Here is a 22,764-nt window from a genome sequence, read left to right as displayed (position 1 = left end):
GATGCACCCCGCCAGAAAACACTGCCCAGGGCAATGGCCCCCTCAGCCCTCCCCCCCAATGCTATGCCCCTGGGTAGGTAGGAAGACAAGTAGGTTCTTCCCACCTTCTAAAGAATTTCATGCTTCCGCCTTCTAGTCCCGGCTGTACCAGTCCTTCATTTCATGCAGGTAATGTTGGGCAAAAAACCCAAAAGGCAAGTGGCACGGATGCTACTCAGCACAGCTATTATGATGGATAAAGGTGCTACCCTGATGCCTTCCTCAGAGACACTGCGTGGTTCACAGGCCTCAGGATTGTGTGCTGCTGGAGCTGTGTCCCTCCCATGTTCCCACAAGCCGCAGCATCCCTCCCAGGTGCCCTCTACTTGGAGGGTGGCAACAGGTGGGTGCCAGTCTTGTACTGCTTTTTCAGGCAGTGCAGGACCTGCAGGGCACCCAATCCGCCATGTCACTGGAGAGCCAGCCACAGCTAGCCTCAGTGACACTCTGGGTGGGGCATGCTGGCGAGACTGGGAATATTCCCCCACCCAGTTTAGGATATTCCACCATTCTTCAGCAGAGTTTCTTTTCTTTTAGCAATTTGTTCAGTTCAAGTACTGTATATGTCAAACAAAGCTTTAATAATAAAGAAAATTGTAACATAATAACATATTGTCTGAGAGAAACTAAAACAGCATCATGAGGCAAGAATGACAGTTGGCCTGTCCATTTGAACTTAACCGAACACCCGAAAGGAGGGGCCAATTCCAGAGCACAACACAAAAGCCCTGCCCACCTGATGCCAGACCTCCTAATAAATGTCACAAATGTTAAATCTCCTTCTCACTGTGCCTAATTTGAATTAATGAAATTTAGCACATAATTTCTCAAAACCTTCTTTCATTTCAACAAAGGCCCCATTTTACAACCAGTGCTAGTAACATTCACATTACAGAATGGGACATTCCAGTATATCTGCTCTTGCAAATTAAATGAATGAGAATGAATTTCAGACAATAAACACAAATCTGACCAACTGAAAGCTGATGCCACAACTTATTGACTAATAGTATTTAAGGTGTTTGGGGTTTTTTAATTTGAGGCTGAAGTTTTAAACGTATTACTAGAGATTAAGGCCATTTGAACATACAGGGGACTTGCATCAAAATAAACTTTAAGAGGCGCATACCTTGAGATGGTTGTTAAGTAGGAAGGAAGCATTCTCAACTGATTAAGAAACTAAAGAGGAACTAAAGGACATGCATGCAGCTGTGTCTTATCATATACATTACATAATCCTAACAAAAGCAAAGGAATATGGTTGATATGACAACAATCATAAAAAATAAAAACATAATAATTAAAATTTCTAGAAGGTTTTATGTGTACTGTATTTTGGAGCGGGAGGTGGTGGGGGGCCAAATTTTTATTGCAACACGACTTCTGGAACTTCCACGCGGCCGCGAATGCTTAATCAATCGCGGAGGTTTGGCTTTTGCGATGCTCGGGAGCTAACCCAGAAATATATGGCGCTGGCCACGAACCCGGAGCAGCCAGCCCGCAGTTGCCAGCGGGACTGCGGGGGAGGCGGCCCGAGTGCCCCCCACGCCTCCGGAAGAATCCGGAGGCGGAATCCCGGTGGGGGGCGCGGCTTCTTCGCCAGACTTCCCCTTCTTACTTGCGCGCAAGCAGCGACCGCAGGGAGCCACAGCGCGCTTCGCCTTTGCGCGGACGCAGCTTTCTTCCTACTGAGACCCACCTTCTGGTGGGATCCGGGCTCCGACGCCAAGGGGCGCAGGGTTCCAGCTGATGTAGTGCCGGGGGTGCTGAATCGGAGCTAAGTAAGAAGCAGCTAAGTAAGAGACGGGGAGGGTTGCCGGTGCGCCCCGGAGCGATGGCGCAGGGCGGCGGGGACTGGCAGCGCTCGGAGACGCTCCTGCGAAGCAGCCTCCGCTTCCTGCGCGGCAAGTGGGGGCAGCAGCAGCCGGAAAGGCTCCCGGAGAGCGACGATCGCGCTGGGGAAGAGGAGGAGGAGAAGCAGACAATGACGACGCCCAGCGCCTTGGAGGCCCTGCCGGTAAGCCCGCCGCCCCCGAGCCTGCCTGGCGCATCCCAGCGAGGCGAACGGCCGCCTCTTCCAGCAGTGTTGACAAAAGTTCTCCGTTGGAGCGTCCTGTTCGCTCAGCTTCCCATTGGTCCCTTCACGGCCCCGCCCCCTTTGATGCCAGGCAGTTGCACTCTTTATTTTATTTTATTTATTTTATTTTATATTTCAATATGTATATTGCTGTGCGCCACCCCCATTCCAGGCACTTACCTAGGGTCCGTGTTTCCTTTTGGCAATGAGGCACAGTTGAAACTGTGGTGTCTTTATTTACGTATTTATTTTCTAATTAAGAAGAAGAGTTTGGATTTGATATCCCGCTGTATCACTACCCAAAGGAGTCTCAAAGCGGCTAACCTCCTTTCCCTTCCTCCCCCACAACAAACACTCTGTGAGGTGAGTGAGGCTGAGAGACTTCAGAGAAGTGTGACTAGCCCAAGGTCACCCAGCAGCTGCATGTGGAGGAGCGGAGATGGGAACCCTTTCCCCAGATTAGGAGTCTACCGCTGTTAACCACTACACCACACTGGCTCTCCTGTGGTGTCTTTATGACACATAATTTATTAACTCATATATACAACCTGAGCATATGATGGAGGGGTTCACAGCACTAACATCCCAAAAGGGTCTTGTTTCTCCCATAGCTGCAGCCTGCCTTGGATTCCAGCTGAAATCAGGCATGGCTTTTTTCCCTTTAGGTCACATCACAGCAAAAGTTGCTCTAAGACTCAGGCTTTTTTTCTAACTATCTGAGAGCTAGAGGAGGGGCACAGAGGCTGCTCTTCTTTGCTCTCTTAATGGCCTTTCACATTTCCTTTTTCCTTCTTAATGGCACATCACCCAGGCAATTACCTGGCTTGCAGAGCTTTTTACCATTGCTGGATCCAGGGATTACAAGTCTAGCACCCACAAACTCGTATCACTAAGTTTATTAATTTTTAAAAATACCACCTGCAAAGAGTGAACAAGATGCACAAAGTGATCACATGAGAATATATATATATATAACTGTGATTCAGTGAGGCAGTTTGGGACAAGGCTCCAGGCCATTGTTGGAGCATCTAACAGAAGCATGGAATGGTAAATTTGGAAGGGACTCCCAAAGGTCATTCTAATATATGTGAAAGGGAAATATTGATGGGTCTGCTGTTATGTTTTTATGCTTCCTAAATGATTCATGCATAAATATTTAAACTTTTTTCCAGATAGATATGAAGTTATATATTATGTCCTTCCTCACACCGAAAGATCTGAGTAATTTGGGAAGCACCAACCACTACTGGAAGCTAACAATCCAGGATCCCTTGCTATGGCGTTATTTTCTCATTCGGGATCTTCCTTCCTGTCATTCTATTGATTGGGAGTCAGTCCCTGATGCAAACATATTTAATAAATCCTTTTCTGAGCTTCATAATAGTGCCTCATGTGACTACATGGCTGCGTAAGTATCCTCTAAAATTCCGTATAGGTAACGTACATCTTTATAGACATACAAAGTTTTGAGCTGTATGTCTCCTAATCTTCTTTTTAACCAAAAACATAACAGGATTTAAAATAGCATAAATTGATGAATGGCTATAAACATTCAGTAATACTAAAACCTGATTCTACAATTACTCCTCTTTTTGTAAACATTATATAACATTTGGTATCAATAATACACTTGCCACTAATATATCATTAAATTTTATGCCACTCCAGATTTACTTTGTGTGTTAGCAGATTGCATTCGACAGTTTATGCCATCGTAGAATCATATTACCTCCATTGTTTACAACACAGCTTTTGCTACAGGGTTCATTGTTGCTTCCCTCTTGACCATAGATGGCGATGTTTTGATGGCATAATGATCCACGCTCACAGAACTGAGTTTGCTATCAGCATATATTCAAAGTGTTGGTATTAGCAAGTGCTCCCCCCCCCTTAGAAAAATAGGTGTCGGTACTCACCATGAAGTTGTTAACAGTGAGTGTCACAGTAAGTTTGAGTACTTTCAGAGCTAACAAATGTGCACCTCACTCTTCCTTGGAAAGCTCTGAGCGCCTTCCTTTGGGCTCGCAGAATTGTCCCACCTGGTTAACTTTAGCTGCGTTAACAGTGCTGAGCATTTATTTATTTATTTTTGTTCTTAGTGGGACCTTTCAGCTCATGTTGAGAAACTTGCCTTACTTCTTTTAAGGTTTTAGAATCAGTTTTCATTATTATGGTGTGTGTGTGTGTTTTTCTCTGTATGCACACACACACACACACACACACACACACACACATGTTCTATATACACACAGGTACAAAAAGTGTTTCTCCTGGCTTAAAAGATGTCCAAAACCCAGCCAACCCACTGGGGCTTTCACTTCCATGTTACAGTCGCTGATTACACAGACAGAGCCTCGCTTTGCAATGTTTGGGCCGGTGTTGGAAGACCTGGACGACGCTTTGCTGTACAGAATGGCGGCGTGTTCAGAGATTTGGCCGCTGGCTGGTTTTCCTTCTGGACAATTGAATGGTAACATGATTTCTTTATCTTAAGCAAGCAAACGGAAAGGGCAATGGTGAACATTTGAAGCCTCCTTATTCTGAGTGGGATGTTTTCTAACCCTGCTACAGAATGTAGTTTAACTGGAGGCAAAGTGGGGCCGGCCCTACCATTAGACAGAAAGAGGCCGTGGCCTTAGGTGGCAAGTGCTGGTGGACAGGTAGTGATTGGAGTGTGTGTGTGTGTGTGTGATGCAGCCTGATCCTGTTGATCCCAAGCCACCCTTTGGGGTACAGTGAAAGAACCTGTCCTGTCACCAGTATTGAAGCAAGATTTGGCTGATGGTCTGGTTGTCTTGTGTTGGGGAGCAACATGCCTTGGGCTGGCCTGACTGAAAGTGCCAGGGATTGGATTTGGGATATTTTGCTTGCAATGCCTCTGCTCTGCCACTGACCCATTGCCCCTCCTAAACAATATAGTACTACTAGATAAGTACTTTTTTTTTTTTTTTGAAAAGCTGTTTCTTCTCCATGCATTTGGAAACTCCTAAGATGATTTTCAGGGTTCCGTCCAACTCTACAATTCTATGATTCTAAATAGCACAGGCTACTACCATGGCAGGATGTGGGTGGTACTGTGTTCTAAACCACTGAGCTTCTTGGGCTTGCTGATCATAAGGTCGACACTGCAAATCAGTTTGACGGGGTGAGCTCCCATTGCTTTGTCCCAGCTCCTGAAAACCTAGCAGTTCGAAAGCACACCAGTGCGGGTGCGTGCCACAAAAGAAGAAGTTTGTAAATTTCCACAAAGCCACAAATTATTATTTTTAAAAAAAATCATTTCCAAAAATCAGTGTAGCTTTGAAAGTTCTGTCCATCATTTTGATTCAAAATGGCAATCAAATGTTGACAGAAACCAGCTCCTTGATCTTAGAAACCACCATGTTGCAATATTGTAAGAGGTTTCCAAATGCATGGAGAAGAAACAGCTTTTCAAAAATATATACCGGTAGTACTTATCTAGTAGTACTACGTATATTGTTTAGGAGGGACAATGGTCAGTGGCAGAGCAGAGGCTCTGTGTATTCCAACAACAACAACAACAACAACAACAACAACAACAATTAATTAATTATTATTATTATTATTATTATTATTATTATTATTATTATTTCTACCCTGCCCTTCTGGCTGGGTTTACCTAGCCACATTGGGCAGCTTTCAACAGAACAGAATAAAACTTCAAACATTAAAAACTTCCCTAAACAGGGCTGCCTTCAGATGTCTTCTAAAAGTCAGATAATTGTTTATTTCCTTGACATCTGGTGGGAGGGCGTTCCACAGGGCGGGCGCCACTACTGAGAAGGCCCTCTGCCTGGTTCCATGTAATCTCACTTCTCACAGTGAGGGAACCGCCAGAAGGCTCTCGGCGCTGGACTTCAGTGTCTGGGCTAAACGATGGGGATGGAGACGCTCCTTCAGGTGTACTGGGCTGACGCCGTTTAGGCCTTTAAAGGTCACCACCAACACTTTGAATTGTGCTCGGAAACGTACTGGGAGCCAATGTAGGTCTTTCAGGACCGGTGTTATATGGTCTCGGTGGCCACTCCCAGTCACCAGTCTAGCTGCCACATTCTGGATTAGTTGCAGTTTCCGGGTCACCTTCAAAGGTAGCCCCACGTAGAGCGCGTTGCAGTAGTCAAGCGGGAGATAACTAGAGCATTCACCACTCTGGCAAGACAGACTGTGGGCAAGTAGGTTCTCAGCCTGCGTCCCAGATAGAGCTGGTAGACAGCTGCCCTGGACACAGAATTGACCTGCACCTCCATTGACAGCTGTGAGTCCAAAATGACTCCCAGGCTGCGCACCTGCTCCTTCAGGGGCACAGTTGCCCCATTCAGGACCAGGGAGTCCCAACCACCCCCTTTCCCCCCAAAACAGTATTTCTGTCTTGTCAGGATTCAACCTCAATCTGTTAGCCGCCATTTATAATCTTCTAAGAACTTAACAGTTTTAAACAGGTCTCAGATTCTTCACCTTTTTTTCCTTCTTTCTTTGTCTCAAACAGGGATGGACTCAGGAGTCACATATCATTTGAATGGCCAGAAATTCAATATTACACTGTGTACAGAAACCATGTAAGTGTTATCTGAGGTGTTGTTTTTTGCTTGCTTGCTTGCTTCCCCACCCCTTCAAGTAACAGTATTCCAACAGTGATAGGATTGTCCCAAAATAAGAAAATTCTAGATCTCCATCATCATGCCGATGCATATGGGAATTTTCTAATGGTAATAGGATTGTCTGAAGAGGAGAGCAAGCCCGTTTCAAGAAGAGCTCATTCTGTGCATGTTTCTTTCAACGAAACCTTTGGCCACAGTCTGGGACATGGTCTCATTTGCTCAGTTCACTCAGGAATTGGGGGACTTAGATTACTAGGAGCCAGAGTAGACCTGAGAATTGTTCGTTTGCTTGAACTGCCTGGCCTAGATGTGTACAAAACACCACACTGTTCTTTCTTAAGGCACTAGTCCTCAACACCTTCAGTTCTGCATAGTTTCTCCTTTCCTTACTGCACAGTATCTGAAAAAAACAAACAAACTGGTTTCTCTCCTCTCTTTCCAGTGAGGAAAGTCTTGGAGTGAAGGAAGTGGACACTGATCCTGTCAACAAGGTGTTCTCTGCAGAGTCCAGTGTTGATGGGAAAATGCATTACAGTCTGAACGAACATTTAAAAAATATGTGCAGACTAATTGATGGGTTCATCTATATTGCATATGCTGACACTCATGAAAGTAAGGACCTTTGCGCCATATGGGTCAAAAAGGAATAATTATGTGGCCATACAACCCAGTAGGGTCTAAGAATGGGGGATCTGTTGTATTTTCAATTGTTTGCTGTGTGCATGTGCTTTATACCAACAAAAACCTTTTTAAAATTAAAATAAATAAATGTAAGGGCTTCTGAATGGTGCCAACATAGCTTTTAGGGTGCAGCTGGCAGAGGGTGGCAAATCCTTTATCTCCCTCACTCTCTTTTTGCAGGACACAACCGTCAACTTGAATTTGACTGGCTGGCAGCAATGCTTGACCCAGTCCTTGGCCCTACAGATAGGCCTCTGCTTGTCCTGTCCTGCGTTGCCTGTGCTGAGATCGAAAGAATTCCTTGTGTTTATATGGCGCATCAGCTGCAGCTGAACCTGCTTGGCCCACAGCCATGGATGGTAGCATTTCCCCCCCTTTCATTTGTTTAAGTATTTGGGATCATGAAACTGATTGACAACAGGCTCTAGAAGCACCATTCCACATAGAGGCTGCCATCCTATTCTCAGTTATATCGAAGTAATGCCTGTTAAACCAATGGGGCTGCCTTCTGAGTATACATGCATAGAATTTCACTGTAGGTTACAGAACTGGCCTATACCTTTGATGCCTTTTTCTTTTTTTAAGTGTTGGTCAAATTCTATAGCAGCCCACAGGCCAGATTTGGCCCACAAGGCCATTTTCCCTACACCAGGCTCACCTGCCCACACCTGACGCCATCAGGAACATGCAGCTACCAGCATGCCATTGGGAGCTGTAAGGTGCACCACCATTGCCAAGAGAAAGTGGGCTTCCAACGTTTGCTGGATCAGCGGTGTGAACCCGTTCACCCCACAGGAAAGTCACTCATAGAGGCAATCCCTGCAGAAAACAGGCCTTCATCTCTTTGCCGATCAAGCCAAAGCCTCAAGCACTTTTGTTTCGTGATAGATACTAACATTTGCTTCTTTCCTGCATTTCACAGGTTCAGGACACTGAAACTTCCAGTTTGGATGGACTGGTAGATGGAATTCAGTGGCTACTGGAACAAGCCAAACGTAGAAATGCCCAGTAACCAGGCTTGTTTACATTCAGTCACATATACACTACTGCATGCCCACTTGTGGCAAGGAGAACGTCACTATGTCCTTGGGTATGGGTGGGTGGATAAATTTCTCCCTGGCACATGTGTGTCCACCGTTTCTCCCGCTGATGTTTGTCTACTCTGATAAGTTACCACTTGGTAAATGAATACTCAGACCTAATACTCAGACATAAGAATTCCCCACTACAACAACTCTATCTAATTGGAATTCAACTTCACTTTACTGGTCCCCATACAGTCCACCATTGCTTCCAGGTCCAACACCTTCGCAGGTGGAAAAAGCACACCCAGTTCAGATGGAATGGGAAAACAGAGCCGTGTGTCATCAACATACTGATAATATACTGACAATGTTTTTTATAACACTATGCTGTTTCAAAATTCATAAACAGAAGACATATAATATGTGCATGGAGTCACAAATAAATAAGAATCAAATAAATGTTCCATGAACAGGAATGGTAGGAGTGGTAAGGCACTGTCAAAGATTACTGAAATGGAGGCAGAATGCCTTTCCACAGTCAATATCCTACAAATGTGAGATGATGGGTGCTCCAAACATTGCAATAGGGTGCTCTGAGCACAGTTCTTCCAGGATAATGAACTGTTTCAATGATAACAGCTAACAATAATATGAAATGAAAACCATTACATTCGAATACAGTCCAGTGAAAGAAATGACAGGCCTGCATGTTAACCAACCAATAATAAATACATACCAAATTAATAGTCCCCAAAGGTACATCAGATGGCCATGGATAGCTATCACTAAAAAGTGTAGTAAGCTGATAATGAAACAGACCGAAGAGAGTAATGATCATCTGCTTTCTCCAGGGGCACCTACAAGTCAGCGCCGGACTCTACTCTCCGGCCTGTGTCTAGTTGAGGTCTGTGTTCAGCCCTAGTCTTTATGACAAGCCCTCTAGATGTACCTCAATCCAACCAGCTTAATCATTCACATATAGCAGCTCCTTTGCCAGCCGAGCTCTTGACTGATGTCAGGAGAACAAGGCTGGGAATATATCTTTAGAGCTGGCGAAAGGTTTTGTGACTGCAGTTACAGTACTGTACTGCAATGTGTTCAGCAAATCTAGAGTTTGTTGCAGAGATTGCTGTATTGAGCAGGGCAAGGCTGGATCAAGGCATTTTTTTCTGCCTGAAGCACTTTCCTGCCTTTTTCTGAGAATCCTTAAGGACAATATCACCATGCAGCTTATATACAGAGTGTGAGAAGTTGGAGTTCTTATTGCCAAATACACTGTAATGAATCCAAATAAGAACTCTGGCCAAAGTTTTAACAAAAAAACATGTGTTTACTCATAAGTAATTTCAAACGTATTATCAATTCTGTAAAGAATTACAGTCTTAAACAACAAATAGTTTCATATGAAAATTTTCTTTAAAGTCTTTTAGAGATGGCTGTCAAGGCTTCTCCAATGCGTGTCAGGTGTAAACCAGGGAGACCAGGACAGGGCCCCGTTTCGGCATGGATGCCTTCTTCAGCTGGCAATATCAAATAGTATTAAATAGCACAGAGTACATCAAGTTTCAAAATAGAACATTTTAAACAACATCAAACGAGTTATGTAAGGTTTTAAACAGAATTATAAAGTATCATTCACTAAAGGTCATAATTCAACAACATCAAATAAATTATTATTACAGGAAGTTTTAAAGTCTCGTGCTTATATATGTGCCCAAGTGGCTTTTCAAAGTATTTGGTTCCTTACCTTGTTTTTTATGGTAGAAGTATGTGAAAAATAAAAATGGTGTGTTTCTTTGATTCCTAAGAGGATATAGCATCTGTAAACCATAGAAAAAACGACTGTTACAATTCTTCCATTAAATTGTGTACATGTGAAGTACAAGATTATGTGTGGTCTCACCTTAGAAGTTTTGCTGTATTTCTCTCTGTTTTTTTCTGGCGTTTCCTACTCATAGGTGAGTTTGTGGCCTTATATCTGAAAGGGGAGGAGATAACCCCCTGTTCTTCTTAAAGGTGTAATACAATCTAAACTCCTCAAAAACAAAAGGCACTGTGGTGATATTTTAAAGAAAGGAAATGTATTCCTGATGTTCATTCAGACCCTTGGGAGACATGGTTTCAAACAGATGAATGTATCTGGCTTCCTGTTGTAATAGAAGTTTTTCAATATTTCTTCGGTTATATAAGTCTATTTTGGGTTTCCAGATAATAAAGAAGACAAAATCATCCTCCGTGTGTTTTTGTCGTATATAATGTTCCACTAAAGGGGCTTCTAGTACCTTGTTTCGGATCCGTGATCGATGTTCATTTATGCGTAATTTTATCGGTCTAGTGCTCTTGCCTATGTATATCTTTTTGCAGGGGCACATCCATGCATACACGCTGTTTTTTGTGTTGCAATTGCTGAAGTGTTCTATTTGAAATTTAAAGCCAGACTGTACATCAACAAACTCTTTCACTTGTAGTGCATATTTGCATACGCCACAGCTGCCACATTTGTAATGGCCCTTCGTGGTTTCCTCCGGGTATGTAAGCAAGTCCGATTTAACCAGATAATTTCTAAGTGATTTGGTTTTATTTAACCCAAACATAGGTGGATTCTGACATCCCGGTATGTTCGATAACAGGTGCCAATGTTTATATACCAGTTTCTTAATATTGGATGTGTAAGGTGTAAATTGTAACGCTGTGTAAATCCGATCTTCTTTGGATTTTCCAGAAGTCCTAACAGAAAGAAGATCTTTCCTGTCTTTTAATTCCGCTCTTCTTTTGGCGGCTTGAAGAGTTCGTAGTGTATATCCTCGCCTTAGTAAAGACTGTGTAAGTTTATTGGCTGCTGTTTCGTAGTCTTGTTGAAGGGTCGCATTTCTTTTGAGTCTCAAATATTGTCCATATGGTAGATTATTCAATAAATGTGGAGCATGGAAAGATGAGGCGTGCAGTAAGGAATTACGATCAGTCAGTTTACTATATGGACGGACCTTCAGTAATTGGAAGTGATCTATGAAAACTGTAACGTCCAAAAAATTGACCGATGTGTCGTGGATCGTCCCGGATAATCGTATATTAGGATCTTGAATGTTTATCCATTGCAGAAACTGTGTGGCCGCGTCTTGGTTCTGTATAACAAAAAATAGATCGTCTATAAAACGATAGTATTTTATGATTTGGGTTCTGAAAGGATTGTGATTATTCAAAATGAATGTTTTTTCAAAGTTTATCATATAAATATTGGCAATAGAGGGGGCACAAGAGGATCCCATGGCTACACCTTTAATTTGCAGGTAAAACTGTTCCAAATGACGAAAAAAGTTGTGGTCCAAGATGATATCCAGAATGTCGAGCAAAAAATGAGTTGGTGGTTCTTTGTTGGGCCTAGAGTTTAGGAGGAATTCTATAATTGTTCTTACCTCCGGAAGGGGGACGTTGGTGTAGAGAGACTCAACATCCAAAGTTACGAGCGAGGCTCCTTGAGGTACTTGAATATTCTCTATATTTCCAATAAATGTTTTCGTGTCCAATATGTACGACGGGGTGTCAATGGCGAATGGGTGCAAGAAATGTTCCATATATTGGCACAAAGGTTCCAGAAGGGAATCATTGCCAGAAACAATGGGTCTGCCAGGAGGAGCACTGAGTGATTTATGAATTTTAGGGAGTATGTAAAAAACCGGAGTTCGTGGATATTTTTTTGTTAAGAATTCCGTTGTTTTTTTGTCAATATATCCAAAAGTTATACCTTCCGATAAAGTGGTCCTAATCACTCTGGATATATCATCCGTAGGGTCCTTGGGTAATGGTTTATAATAAGAACTATTTTGCAATTGTCTATTTACCTCTGCTGTGTAGTCGTGTGTATTCATGACGACTATAGCTCCCCCCTTGTCTGCCTGTTTTATCACAATATTTTTATCCTTCTGGAGATTGGTGATGATTTCTCTATCTCTAGAAGTGAAATTTTTCTTATGTGGAGGTGGTCTTCTTTTTTCCATTTTATTAATGTCCTCTAGTAATACCTGATAGAAAGCGTTTAGCCGGGCATTATCTACATATGGATTGAATGACGATTGTGGACGGAATTGAGAAGATGTCATCTGAGAGTTTCCAAAATGGCATCTTAGTTTCACTAAACGTATAAGCTTGAAAATATCCACTCTTGTTTGAAATGCATTGTATTTTGGTGTAGGGACAAATCCCAGTCCGAGATTTAATATTCTTTCTTCTTCTTGAGTTAGTATACGTTTGGATAAATTAACCACTAGAGACGGCGTTGTGGGTTGCGGTGCATGGAAAAATCCTGTGATTTCGGGTAGTTGGTTGTATGTGAGCGTAGATCATATTGCCTTGGTTGTCTGGATTGTCTTGGCTGTCGATGTGATCTGTATTCTTGTGAATCACTCAGTTCAGATGATTCAGCACTACTAGAAGATTTTTCGGTTGTAGGTCTGGATCGACCACTTGTATTTGTAGATTTGTGCATCCATAGGAGGACCTGATCTTGTTCATAGTTATGAGTAACTTATGAGTAAACGCATGTTTTTTTGTTAAAACTTTGGCCAGAGTTCTTATTTGGATTCATTACAGTATATACAGAGTGTAACACATACAGTGTGTAACATGAACAGAGTAGAAATAATCCTTTGAATATTGTATTACAGTCAAGAAAATCCTGTTCTTGAAGGTTTTGTCAGACATGAATTGGCATGTTGGTTGTCAGCCGTTAAGAGGATTCTGGTTATAACAGTGCTACTGTCTTAGCTTCAATCTCATTCATCTCGTTATGTACTCTTCATGTAGCGATTGCCCCTGATAATAGTAAAGAAACCAGGGATGTTCGGATATGGCTGTTGTCACAGATCATCTGTGACTAGCACAGCAAGAAGCAGAGTGCAGTGGCAACTTGGTTTAAGAACAGCTTAGTTTATGAACAACTTGGATGAAGAATGCTGCAAACCTGGAAGTAGGTGTTTTGGTTTGTGAACTTTGCCTTGGAAGAAGAACATTTCCCACTTCCTGTTGAGTGTGTTCCATTTGTAAATTGAGCCCCCCCACTGTTATGGGAAAGCATGCCTTGGTTTAAGAACGCTTTGGTTTAAGAACGGACTTCCAGAACAGATTAAGTTTGTAAACCAAGGCGCCACTGTAGTTTTATTTATATCCTGGCTGTCCTCTATGGAGCATAAGGCTGTACATACGGTTATATCCCCTTTCCTTTATCTTCATAACAACCTTGTGAGGTAGGTTGTGTTGAGAGATGGCGTCTGACCCATGAACACCCAATTAAGATCACAACTAAATGGAGATGTGAATGTGAATCTCCCGTAACCCAGCACTAACCAAATGAAAGGCTGTCCTGGACAATACAAAATATATGCAAAATGACAGAGAGACATTCATGCAACGGCACAAAAACATCTTCCATTGTTTTCAGAAAGTGCAGCTAGTAAGTATATCGGGGTAGCATATATAATGAATTTAATTTGTTATTTCCCCCATTCTATGGACTTTTGTGCATATCCTTTGGTTGGAAGGCTACGTCACAAAACTGGGATAAATAAAGAGTTTCAAAGGATATCTGCGTTTCGGTTCAAGAAGTGCAGATCAGGTAGCTTCTTACTAGAAAACAGAAAAACAAAATCAATTTGCTCCTGCTACTCTACTCGGAAACCCTTTTGAGCCATGATTCTCCATGGGTGACCTTGTGTAACTAATGTTTTCTTTGCCTAATCAACCAAACTGGGTGGTGGTGGTTCAAATAAAATGAATTGAACATACACTGCAATTCATCCTTGCAACATGGCAGGAAAAGAAAAGTAGGAATAAAAATGAAATGTGTACTCCATCCGAAGAGATGAATTCAGGAAAGTTCTCATGACTATTCATTCCTCTAACACCATGTTTTCCTTGGATCATTTCCAATACTGCTCTGGCCAAGTTAGTGTTCTAATGGTTTTGATTAAGGTTTAAGAAAATTAAGACTAGTGTCTGTAATGATTAACTTATAACAGGTTTAACTTAGTTCCTTCCATCACATTAACACTGGCAAATTATCCCTGTTCAGCATAAGAAGTTCCAAACTCCAGCTACTGTTCCCTGCAAAATGTATGATTTTTGGTTTGTTTTTGCTAGCCAGTGTTAAAATAAAACTCAAAATGGCAGTGGAAAATCCACGTCAAATATACTGTACATTCTGGAATGGCAAGGATGGGAGTATGTGTGTTCAGTACAGTATGCACTTAATTTTTAAAAGGCAAGTATGATATCTACATCTAACTTAATTTGCAGCTGTATGTAGAAAAAGAAAACTAGAAAAATTGATTAATTCAGTTCATCATATATATATCCCAATTCTTTTTACATGTATTCATTCTCCTATTTTTCTTCCAGTGTATTGCATCACTTAATCTCCACTGCCAGCAAACATTAAGAACATAGATGGATAGATAGGGTATTTCCACAGATAATAAAAAAACTAGGAAGAAGTTCAAAAATGTTAGAATATAGGATCAAATTTAAAAACAATATCTGTCTACAAAGCTGGTCAGACTGCTGACCAGCACAGAATCAGATGTGTGAGTGGATAACTATGCAGTCAACTATAAGGAAGATTTTAAATTCATAACAAGCTACACTAATATGCTCAAGGTTCTTATCCTGCATTAGCTAGTTGTAATCATAGAATCATAGGACTGCAAGAGACCCTAAGGATCATCCAGTCCAACCCCCTGCAGTGCAGGAATATACGGCTATCCCTTATGGGCATCAAACCTGCAACCTTGGTGTTGCCAGCATCACGCTCTAACCAAGTGAGCCGTCCCCAGCTTAGGTAAGTCAATATTCATTTGCCCCGTGTTTCAGAGTTACAATATCCATACTGCCCACCTCCAATCATCAAGCCGATCGGGCGCCTGGGGTGGGGCCAGCCAGGGCAGGACGCTCCGCGGGGCCTCCAAGGAGTCTGCCTGCCTCCTCCCACTCAGCCACCCTACAGCTGGGGGGGAGGGGAGGCAGCGGGTGAACTGTTTGGGCAGCAGGGAGCCTGTGCATGCCCAAGCCACCGTGTCACTCCCAGGAGAGACGCATAGGTTGGGCACACTGCAGGCCTCGCAGTGAGTGCCGCCCGGCATTTTGTCACCCCCCTCGGTAGTGACACATGGGGCGGACTTCCCCCACTGCCCCCCTTTCCTCTGCCCATGCCTCCCAATAGCCATACTGAAGCAGCTGAAAAAGAGGGGCTTGCTAAGGAAATTCATGCCAGAGGCTGGATTCAAACCAGGGACTTCCTGATTCATAACTCTTAGCCGCTAAACTGCACTGATCTAACCAAAACCCGAAAGGGGCCGCAACTACGGCATGCCCGACGTTTGGGAAAGAGTTTTATCAGCCAATGTAGATGCTTGCTCTCATGTGCGTATTGTTGTTTAGCCATAAAAAGTACCATTAGAAGGAGCCATGCAATGAGTATGCATAACGTGCATTACCGTAATTCAATTGCTTCATTGCACTGGCACATTTAAACCCTGAAACCCAAACCCTAATACTCATTTGACTCCTGCTTTTCCAGAAAAATGACACCATGACACATGACTGCAGGGTTCAAATGCTAACTTCAGGCTGTCAGATGTCTGTTGCTGACTTAGAAGCTGAATGCCCTAAGCCGGGGACGGACACACCCTTTATCTTTGGGCCCTGCTCTGTTCTGCAGACAGTAGCATGAGTGACAGAAGGGTATTGTGCTGCAAAACTGATCAGACTCCGTGATAAAATATGTGCTACCCAGCTCTAGGGGTGCTTCACAGTGACTGAACACATTTATCTGGACGTAGCAGGGACATTAAACACAGAGAAACCCAATGTAAAACTGCACAGAAGTGGTCTTTTGCACATATAACTTCTGGCAGGCCAGAGGGCAAGATTTTGGAGATTCTCAGAGGACAGGCCATCACTAGGTTACTTTAATCAAGGGATGAAAAGTGGTGAAACACCTACCCCAAAAGGGAGATTAACCCCTTGAGACCCCCCCAAACACCAACAAGCTAAGGGGCAGGGATTGTTACACTACTCTGAAAATTGGAGCTCTGTGAGGCTCTGTAAGGGTCTCCCTACAAACTTCAGCATTCTGAACAAACTACAGTTCCCAGAATTCTGGGGAGCAGAGGCTCTTAAAGTGGTACCACAGTGCTTTCAATGTACTGTATAGTGCAAAAGGAGGCATGTTCTTATTTCACAACCTCACTGGGAAGCATATTCCAGGGCAGAATACAGTAGTTACATAAAGGTCTGATTTCTTTGTTGTTTTGCGGCAATCTGCAAAAACAAATGGAAGTTATGATTTCTGAGAGCAGATTTTGTTGCGTTTGCATGACAAAACCAAACAGCATTGCCAACTGTACAGGAAAAGCAAAAAAACCTCACTGCTTTTAGCTGAGGTTTGATATGCAGAAGTCAGGAGTAAACATTTTCATAGGATGCAGGTAAAATGAAAACTTGCTAATTTCAGCAGAAATAAAAGTGCTGCTACAGGGAGCAGCTACTGGGGCCAGTTCACAAGCAGGCAACCCAAAAAAAAAACCAAACCACAAGGATCCATTAAAATCCACTCCTTAATAGCTGTCAACTTTTCCCTTTTCTTGCAAGGAATCCTATTCGGAATAAGGGAATTTCCCTTTAAAAAGGGGAAAAGTTGACAGCTATGAATTTGATTTTGTCTTTGGAAGTTTGTCCTATTACTTTACAACCAATTTACTCAGAAATCAGTGCCATTGATTTCGTTAGATCTTACACCCCCAGTCATTGTAGTGTGTTCTCGGAAGTCTTACTCAGCCCAATATGACTTAGAAGAAGAAGAGTTTGGATTTGATCTCCCGCTTTATGACTACCCGAAGAACATTCTCCTTCCCCCCCCCCAACAAACACTCTGTGAGGCGAGTGGGGCTGAGAGGCTTCAAAGAAGTGTGAGTAGCCCAAGGTCACCCAGCAGCTGCATGTGGAGGAGCGGCGACTCGAACCCGTTTCCCCAGATTAGGAGTCTACCGCTCTTAACCACTACTCCACACTGGTAAACTCCCTCCCAAGTAAACTGTGTCTAACCTTTTGCATCCCTAGTCGTCCTTAGCCTGCTTTATTGAGTGAAAGCTCCATTCGATTTTGCTCTGTAGTATTTAAGCCTATATTAAGTTTTTTCTTTGTACTGTATTACTGAATTCATTCTGTGTTTGCTAAATGGCTGATTTTCGTTATTTCGAATTTACTGACATGACCTGCATTTTGTATTCCCCAGGGTGCTCCGTTGTGCCGTTCCGAAAGTTTGCTGCGAGCCGCTGAGCGCAGCTCCTTGTGGAAAAGCGGCAGATAAGTCAAATCAACTAAGCAACCAAAACATTCGGCTCGGTCCGTGGCATAATTAGTACAATTGTATATTTATTAAAATCTGTATACCATCCTTCGTCCGAAGATCTCAGAATAAAACCACAAAGTACATAACGAAAACAAGAGGAAAACCAAACCAAACCAAACCAAACCAAACCAAAAACCACCCCCCAGGCCAAGAGTCGCTTCTGCGCCTCCTCCAAGGAGCCGGTGCATTTCTGCAGCCGTCGCCCGCTTCCTCCCGCTTGGCCTTGCAAGGGGTTAAAGAGGACGTCAGACGCCGAGCCCCCTAACCCTCCCCCGGCTTCGCATCCCATTTGACAGGCGCGCCCTGCTCTCTTTTTTTTCCGGCAGCCTCGCGCCGAGTGGGTTGGGCATCAGCCGCGTCCTCCTCTTCTCCTTCTCCAAGGCCGCTGCTCGCCCCGGCTCCTTCCTGCTCGCCTTGCACGCCGCGAAGCGCACGAAGATGGCGGCTCAGAGCCTCCTGGCCCGCTTTGCTCGTTGCCTCCCCGGCTCCGGCACGGCGCAGCTCCTCCGTCGAGCCCCGGCCAAGGTAAGCAAGAGCGCGGCGATGGTTGCAGAGGAGGACCCTTCTGCGGCGGCTTTGTCCTCTGGTGCGCGCTTACTCGCAAGGAAGCCTTGCAGCCTGGATCTTTCCAGCCTCTGCAACTTGGACCGGCTCGCTGGCGCAGCTTGAGCCTTAGCAGGAGATCAGGTTTCGCTCCATGTGATGCAAAAATCCTCCCCTACGAAGGCTCAAGAGCAGGCCAGGCTGCTTCTCTCCGCCACCTGCCCCACTTTTCTTTTCTTTTTTCTCCTGGCCACCACTGGGCAACCTTTCGCCCCCTTCCCCCCAAACAGCAACGCGTCCCACTGACATTTCCATGCTCTCTAATCCGCTCGCCGGCCTCCTGGCTACCTTCCCTTTGGCCCCTGGCCGGCTCTGAACCGTGGATGAACCTCCTGCTCGCCTTTCCCTTCAAGGCTCGTTGCGCGCGAAGCTTTCCTTGCAGAGGCGGAAAGATACCCCGCGGCGCGCCTCTCTCCTTGCGCCACTCGGCTGACCAGGCCGGAGGGGATCGCTACCTGCTGAGCGCGCGTCCTTCAGCGGAACAGAGGCGCCTGTTTGTTTAGCTGACCTTGAGGAAGAAGGAAGGGAGCGAGCTTTGCTTGCAGGCCCGCTCTCTGTCCCCATCCCCAGGGGGCCTGGCTGGCTAAGTGACTTAGGATAGGAGCAGGCTGGCTGGCGGTAAAACAGGCCTAGCCAGAGGTCTTCTTGCACCTTTCTTTGAGGCGTTCCCTTACGCCTCTTGGAAGATGTGGAAACACAGAAACAGGTAGGTTCCAAATAGAACTGGTATTGTCAGGTGGGGGCCAGGCTCGCAGCCAGCATTTATGTTGGGGGGTGGGGTGGGGTGGGGTTTGAGGCAGGACACCCACCTGTCATCATCCTCTGTCTGGCTGTTGTTGAGACATTTCATTCAATTGGGAATGAAATGTCTCAACAACAGTTGTTTTTAAAATACTTTCTTTTGATGCCAAGTGCTCAGGGGGGGAAACACCTGTCAAAATCTTTCTACAATTTCTGCTTTTAGTTAAGTGTTTTTATTTATTTATTTTATTTCCTTGGCTATGCCCATGTGTGCGGTTGCACAGTGTGATTGTTTCCCCCCTCCCCTCCACGCCCTTCAAGAAAAGTCTCCCTAAATAAACTGGGAAAAAACTGAATTTAAAAAGTTTTAAAGAGCCAAATAGCATGCAGAAAGCAGTGAAATTCTAATATATATATATTTTTAGAATGTTTGCTCCCCGAGGCTGATGGGAATTGAAGTCCCAAACATTCGTTTGTTTGTTGCATTTATATCCTGCCTTTTCTGCAAGGAGCTCAAGGTGATGTATATGGTACTTTCTCCTTATTTAACCCCCCCAAAGGGAATCTGGTTGGCAAAGGGTGCCTGGTTGGCAAAGGCTGGTCTAGGCTGACTGGCCGTGTTTCTGGTCTGGAGTGTGCCAGCCCTACCTGGTCCTTTTTGCATGCAAAACAGATGCTACCTTTTGAATAAGAACATAAGACAAGACTGCTGGATCAGGCCAGTGGCCCATTCAGTCCTCTTCTCATGGTGGCTGACCAGATGCCGGTGGGACATGAGCACAACAAGTGGTATTCAGAGGCCCGATTCCTCTCGCAGCAGAGGCAGAACAAAGGATAGCCTTGTCTTGTCTAATCAGTGCCAGAATTAGTGGGATGCAGGTAGTTCCCCTGTCCAGGGTGCCAAGCCGAGGGGGTGCAAAACAACAACAACAACAACAAAATCTATATTTATACAGGTACCTGCTGAGAAGATCCATAAGAAAGCAACTGTACTAAAGAAATTATTGTGAAAATAAGCAATGCTTTTTTGGGGTGACGGCAGCAAATTTTGTCCTTGCTCAGGGCGCCGTATTTATTACCAAAGTCCGCCCCTGGTCTAATCCTCTTCCGAAGCCATCCAAGTAGGTGGCTGCCATTGCCTCTTATGGGAGCAAGTTCCATGGCTCTGCTTCTAGTCTCCCGCTTTGGGAAGGAAGACGGGGTGTGTCACTCGGGAGGGAAGCAATAGCATAGGCTTTTAGCTCTATTGTGCTATAGACTTAGGGCCTCTGGGCTCTTCTGCTCTTGTCTAGGAGTGCCAAAACTTTCAGCTGTCTGCGCTGGAGGTTGGCCATCCGTGTTCTGCAAGTGAGCATGTAATCCTGTGCTGGTAGCTAGCAATCTCTTGTTTATTGGGGCACTGCTTCAGGTGTTCTGCCCTGTTCTAGATTTCCTGACAAGGCAATGGAAACCTTGTAGGCCAGATTTAATGTCACACCAGTAGATGCCACAGAATTCCCCTCCCGCCTCCTCCTCATTCTGCTCCGGAGGATTCCCCAGAGGAAGGTTAAGTAGAAGTCCTTCATTGGATGCCACAGTTCAGTGTCACCCAGTGTTCTTAACATGCTAGACACAACTTTTCTCAATGTGCGTAATAATATTGGCTCACAAAGTTTCCATATGCAGAAATTTTGACTGCTGCACTGCATGGGAGACTAGCTGTAGCTCTGTGTCAAAGGATAAATGACTTTGACCTAGTCGGCACACTTTGACTGGCTGAGAGATGTGTCCTTGTTGGAGAAAGGGGATGAACTGGTTGCTTGGGGTTTCTGTTGTTGTGCCAGTGTTGATGAAGCATAGCGTGTGACTTTCCATGCTGGGGAGAATTGTTGGCTGGTTCTTTCTTCTTAAAGTACCTTGTGCAGAAGGCTGCCAGAAGCCTCTGGTTAAGAAATCCTGAGTGCTCCTTTGCTCATTATTTCTGGGGTTTATTAGTAAGGAAAATGAGTTCCTCCCCCCTCCTATTTCCTGTTGTATATCTGCTTAATAATCTGATTACAAATACGGCATAATTTTACATATTTGGTCAGGCCAGGAGACATCTCAGATTTTTGTAAATAGGTAAAAAGTAGTGCAGGTGTCATAGGGTTACATGGAGGATGTGTTGTTGTTAACCAAACTTACTCCTAGGTAAGTGGGTATACTGTATTGTATACACTACAAAACAGGATTGAACCCTCTGAGCCAACCGCTACTTGCAGGGAAGTAACACGTAGAGCCAAACCAAGCTGGATTGAACTCCTGCCAATCAGTTGATGTCACCTGCCCATTGGGTGATGTCGCTTGATTGACAAGTGACCATGGTTTTTGAAAAATGGCTTCAGAGCCCAAAATGGAACCCCTGCTGTGCCAAACTGGCCCATGCATTGGAAATTCCTTACCTTGCTGTATCAAAATGCAGCCTAAGACTACATTCCTAAGATCATTTATTAGGGTTTACTGTATGTTTCATAGAATTCAGTAGAACCTGCTGCTGACTAAATATACTTGCACTGCCATGAATCTGGTTTATTAAGAGGTTTACCTGGCTTTTCCATTTAGAAACACTCACAAGGTGACTGACACGTACTGTAGTTGAAATTCCAATAGAAAGGGTTTTAACTGCAATAGAATCAACATTTTACTGTGTTGTCCTAGCTATGTCTACTCAGAAGTAAGTCCTATTGAATTAAATGGGGCTTACTTCCAGGTAAGTAGGGTTGCAGCCTTAGAACCTTTGATAACTTAAGACTTCCTGTTGTTTACTCAGATGGGAATACATTTTCAAAAATATTAAAGAATTGTAAATAAGTTTTAAATAGGAACATAACTCGATTGTTTGCCATTTTACAATACAGTATATGTTTGTATGACTAGACAGATCCTTGTTTATTTAAAAAATATTTATATACTGTTCTTTGTAAGATATACCACGCTAGTTTTACTATTTAAAATAAAACACTCAGCCTTGAAGTTCACTGGGTCACCTTGGGCCAGTCACTAACCCACCCCCCAGGGTTGTTATTCTCTGTGGATAAAATGGGGAGGGGGAGAACAATGAATGACACTTTGAGCTCCTTGGAAGAAAGATAAGATATGAATGCAATTTTTAAAATAAAATAAAATACAATCCATAAGTATCCATATCTGCAGAATCAGAATGAAATTTAATAGCTTCAATGGAATTTACTTCCTACAGGATTTTAGCCCTGTAATCTGTGGGAATTGCTTCTAAGGTAGTCTTTTTTAGGATTGGAGCATAAGTTTTCTTAACTTTGATTCTGCAAGCTTGAGAAGCTCAGGCATTTTGTTGAAACTTGAAATATACTCACCCTTGCCCTAGTTCGTGTCTAGAGAAAAGATATTTCCTAGGAGTTGCTTAAGATAGTAGTACAGTCTGTTCAGATACTGTTTTCTTTAATTAAAAATGTAGCCAGACATATCGAGGACAGACCCCCTTAAGTGTGGTCTGGGAAATTCAAGTTTACAATATGTTTATTGCTTAAGGGTATCGGTATTTGTAATAGTACCCTTACTTCCAAGCTGCAAAGAATAAACAAA

General features: G+C 43.8%; 2 protein-coding genes across 2 annotated transcripts in view; both read left to right on the top strand.

Moving 5' to 3' along the window:
- The first annotated feature begins 1,664 nt into the window (after positions 1-1,664).
- Positions 1,665-9,705, top strand: LOC117055214 (F-box only protein 4-like). Its single transcript, XM_033164622.1, has 7 exons — positions 1,665-2,056; positions 3,289-3,524; positions 4,369-4,586; positions 6,624-6,693; positions 7,178-7,347; positions 7,597-7,775; positions 8,339-9,705. Exons 1-7 carry the CDS (start codon positions 1,874-1,876, stop codon positions 8,426-8,428), a joined length of 1,146 nt encoding a protein of 381 aa, XP_033020513.1. The 5' UTR covers positions 1,665-1,873; the 3' UTR covers positions 8,429-9,705.
- An 8,475-nt stretch (positions 9,706-18,180) lies between these two features.
- OXCT1 (3-oxoacid CoA-transferase 1) overlaps positions 18,181-22,764 on the top strand; it is a 53,397-nt gene continuing 48,813 nt past the window's right edge. The window contains exon 1 of the mRNA XM_033163719.1: positions 18,181-18,366. Coding sequence (XP_033019610.1) covers positions 18,280-18,366 — 87 coding nt within the window. The 5' untranslated portion in view covers positions 18,181-18,279. The remainder of the gene's footprint in view (positions 18,367-22,764) is intronic.

This window comes from Lacerta agilis, chromosome 11 (assembly GCF_009819535.1).
Source record: "Lacerta agilis isolate rLacAgi1 chromosome 11, rLacAgi1.pri, whole genome shotgun sequence".
NCBI lineage: Eukaryota > Metazoa > Chordata > Lepidosauria > Squamata > Lacertidae > Lacerta > Lacerta agilis.
This window is presented reverse-complemented; position numbering and strand designations above follow the sequence as displayed.

Excerpts from the sequence above, each read along its gene's own strand:
- LOC117055214 (XM_033164622.1), top strand. The coding sequence starts at position 1,874 with ATGGCGCAGGGCGGCGGGGACTGGCAGCGCTCGGAGACGCTCCTGCGA. Across the intron at positions 3,525-4,368 it reads TCATGTGACTACATGGCTGC|GTACAAAAAGTGTTTCTCCT; the intron begins GTAAGTATCCTC and ends ATATACACACAG. Across the intron at positions 6,694-7,177 it reads ACACTGTGTACAGAAACCAT|TGAGGAAAGTCTTGGAGTGA; the intron begins GTAAGTGTTATC and ends CTCTCTTTCCAG.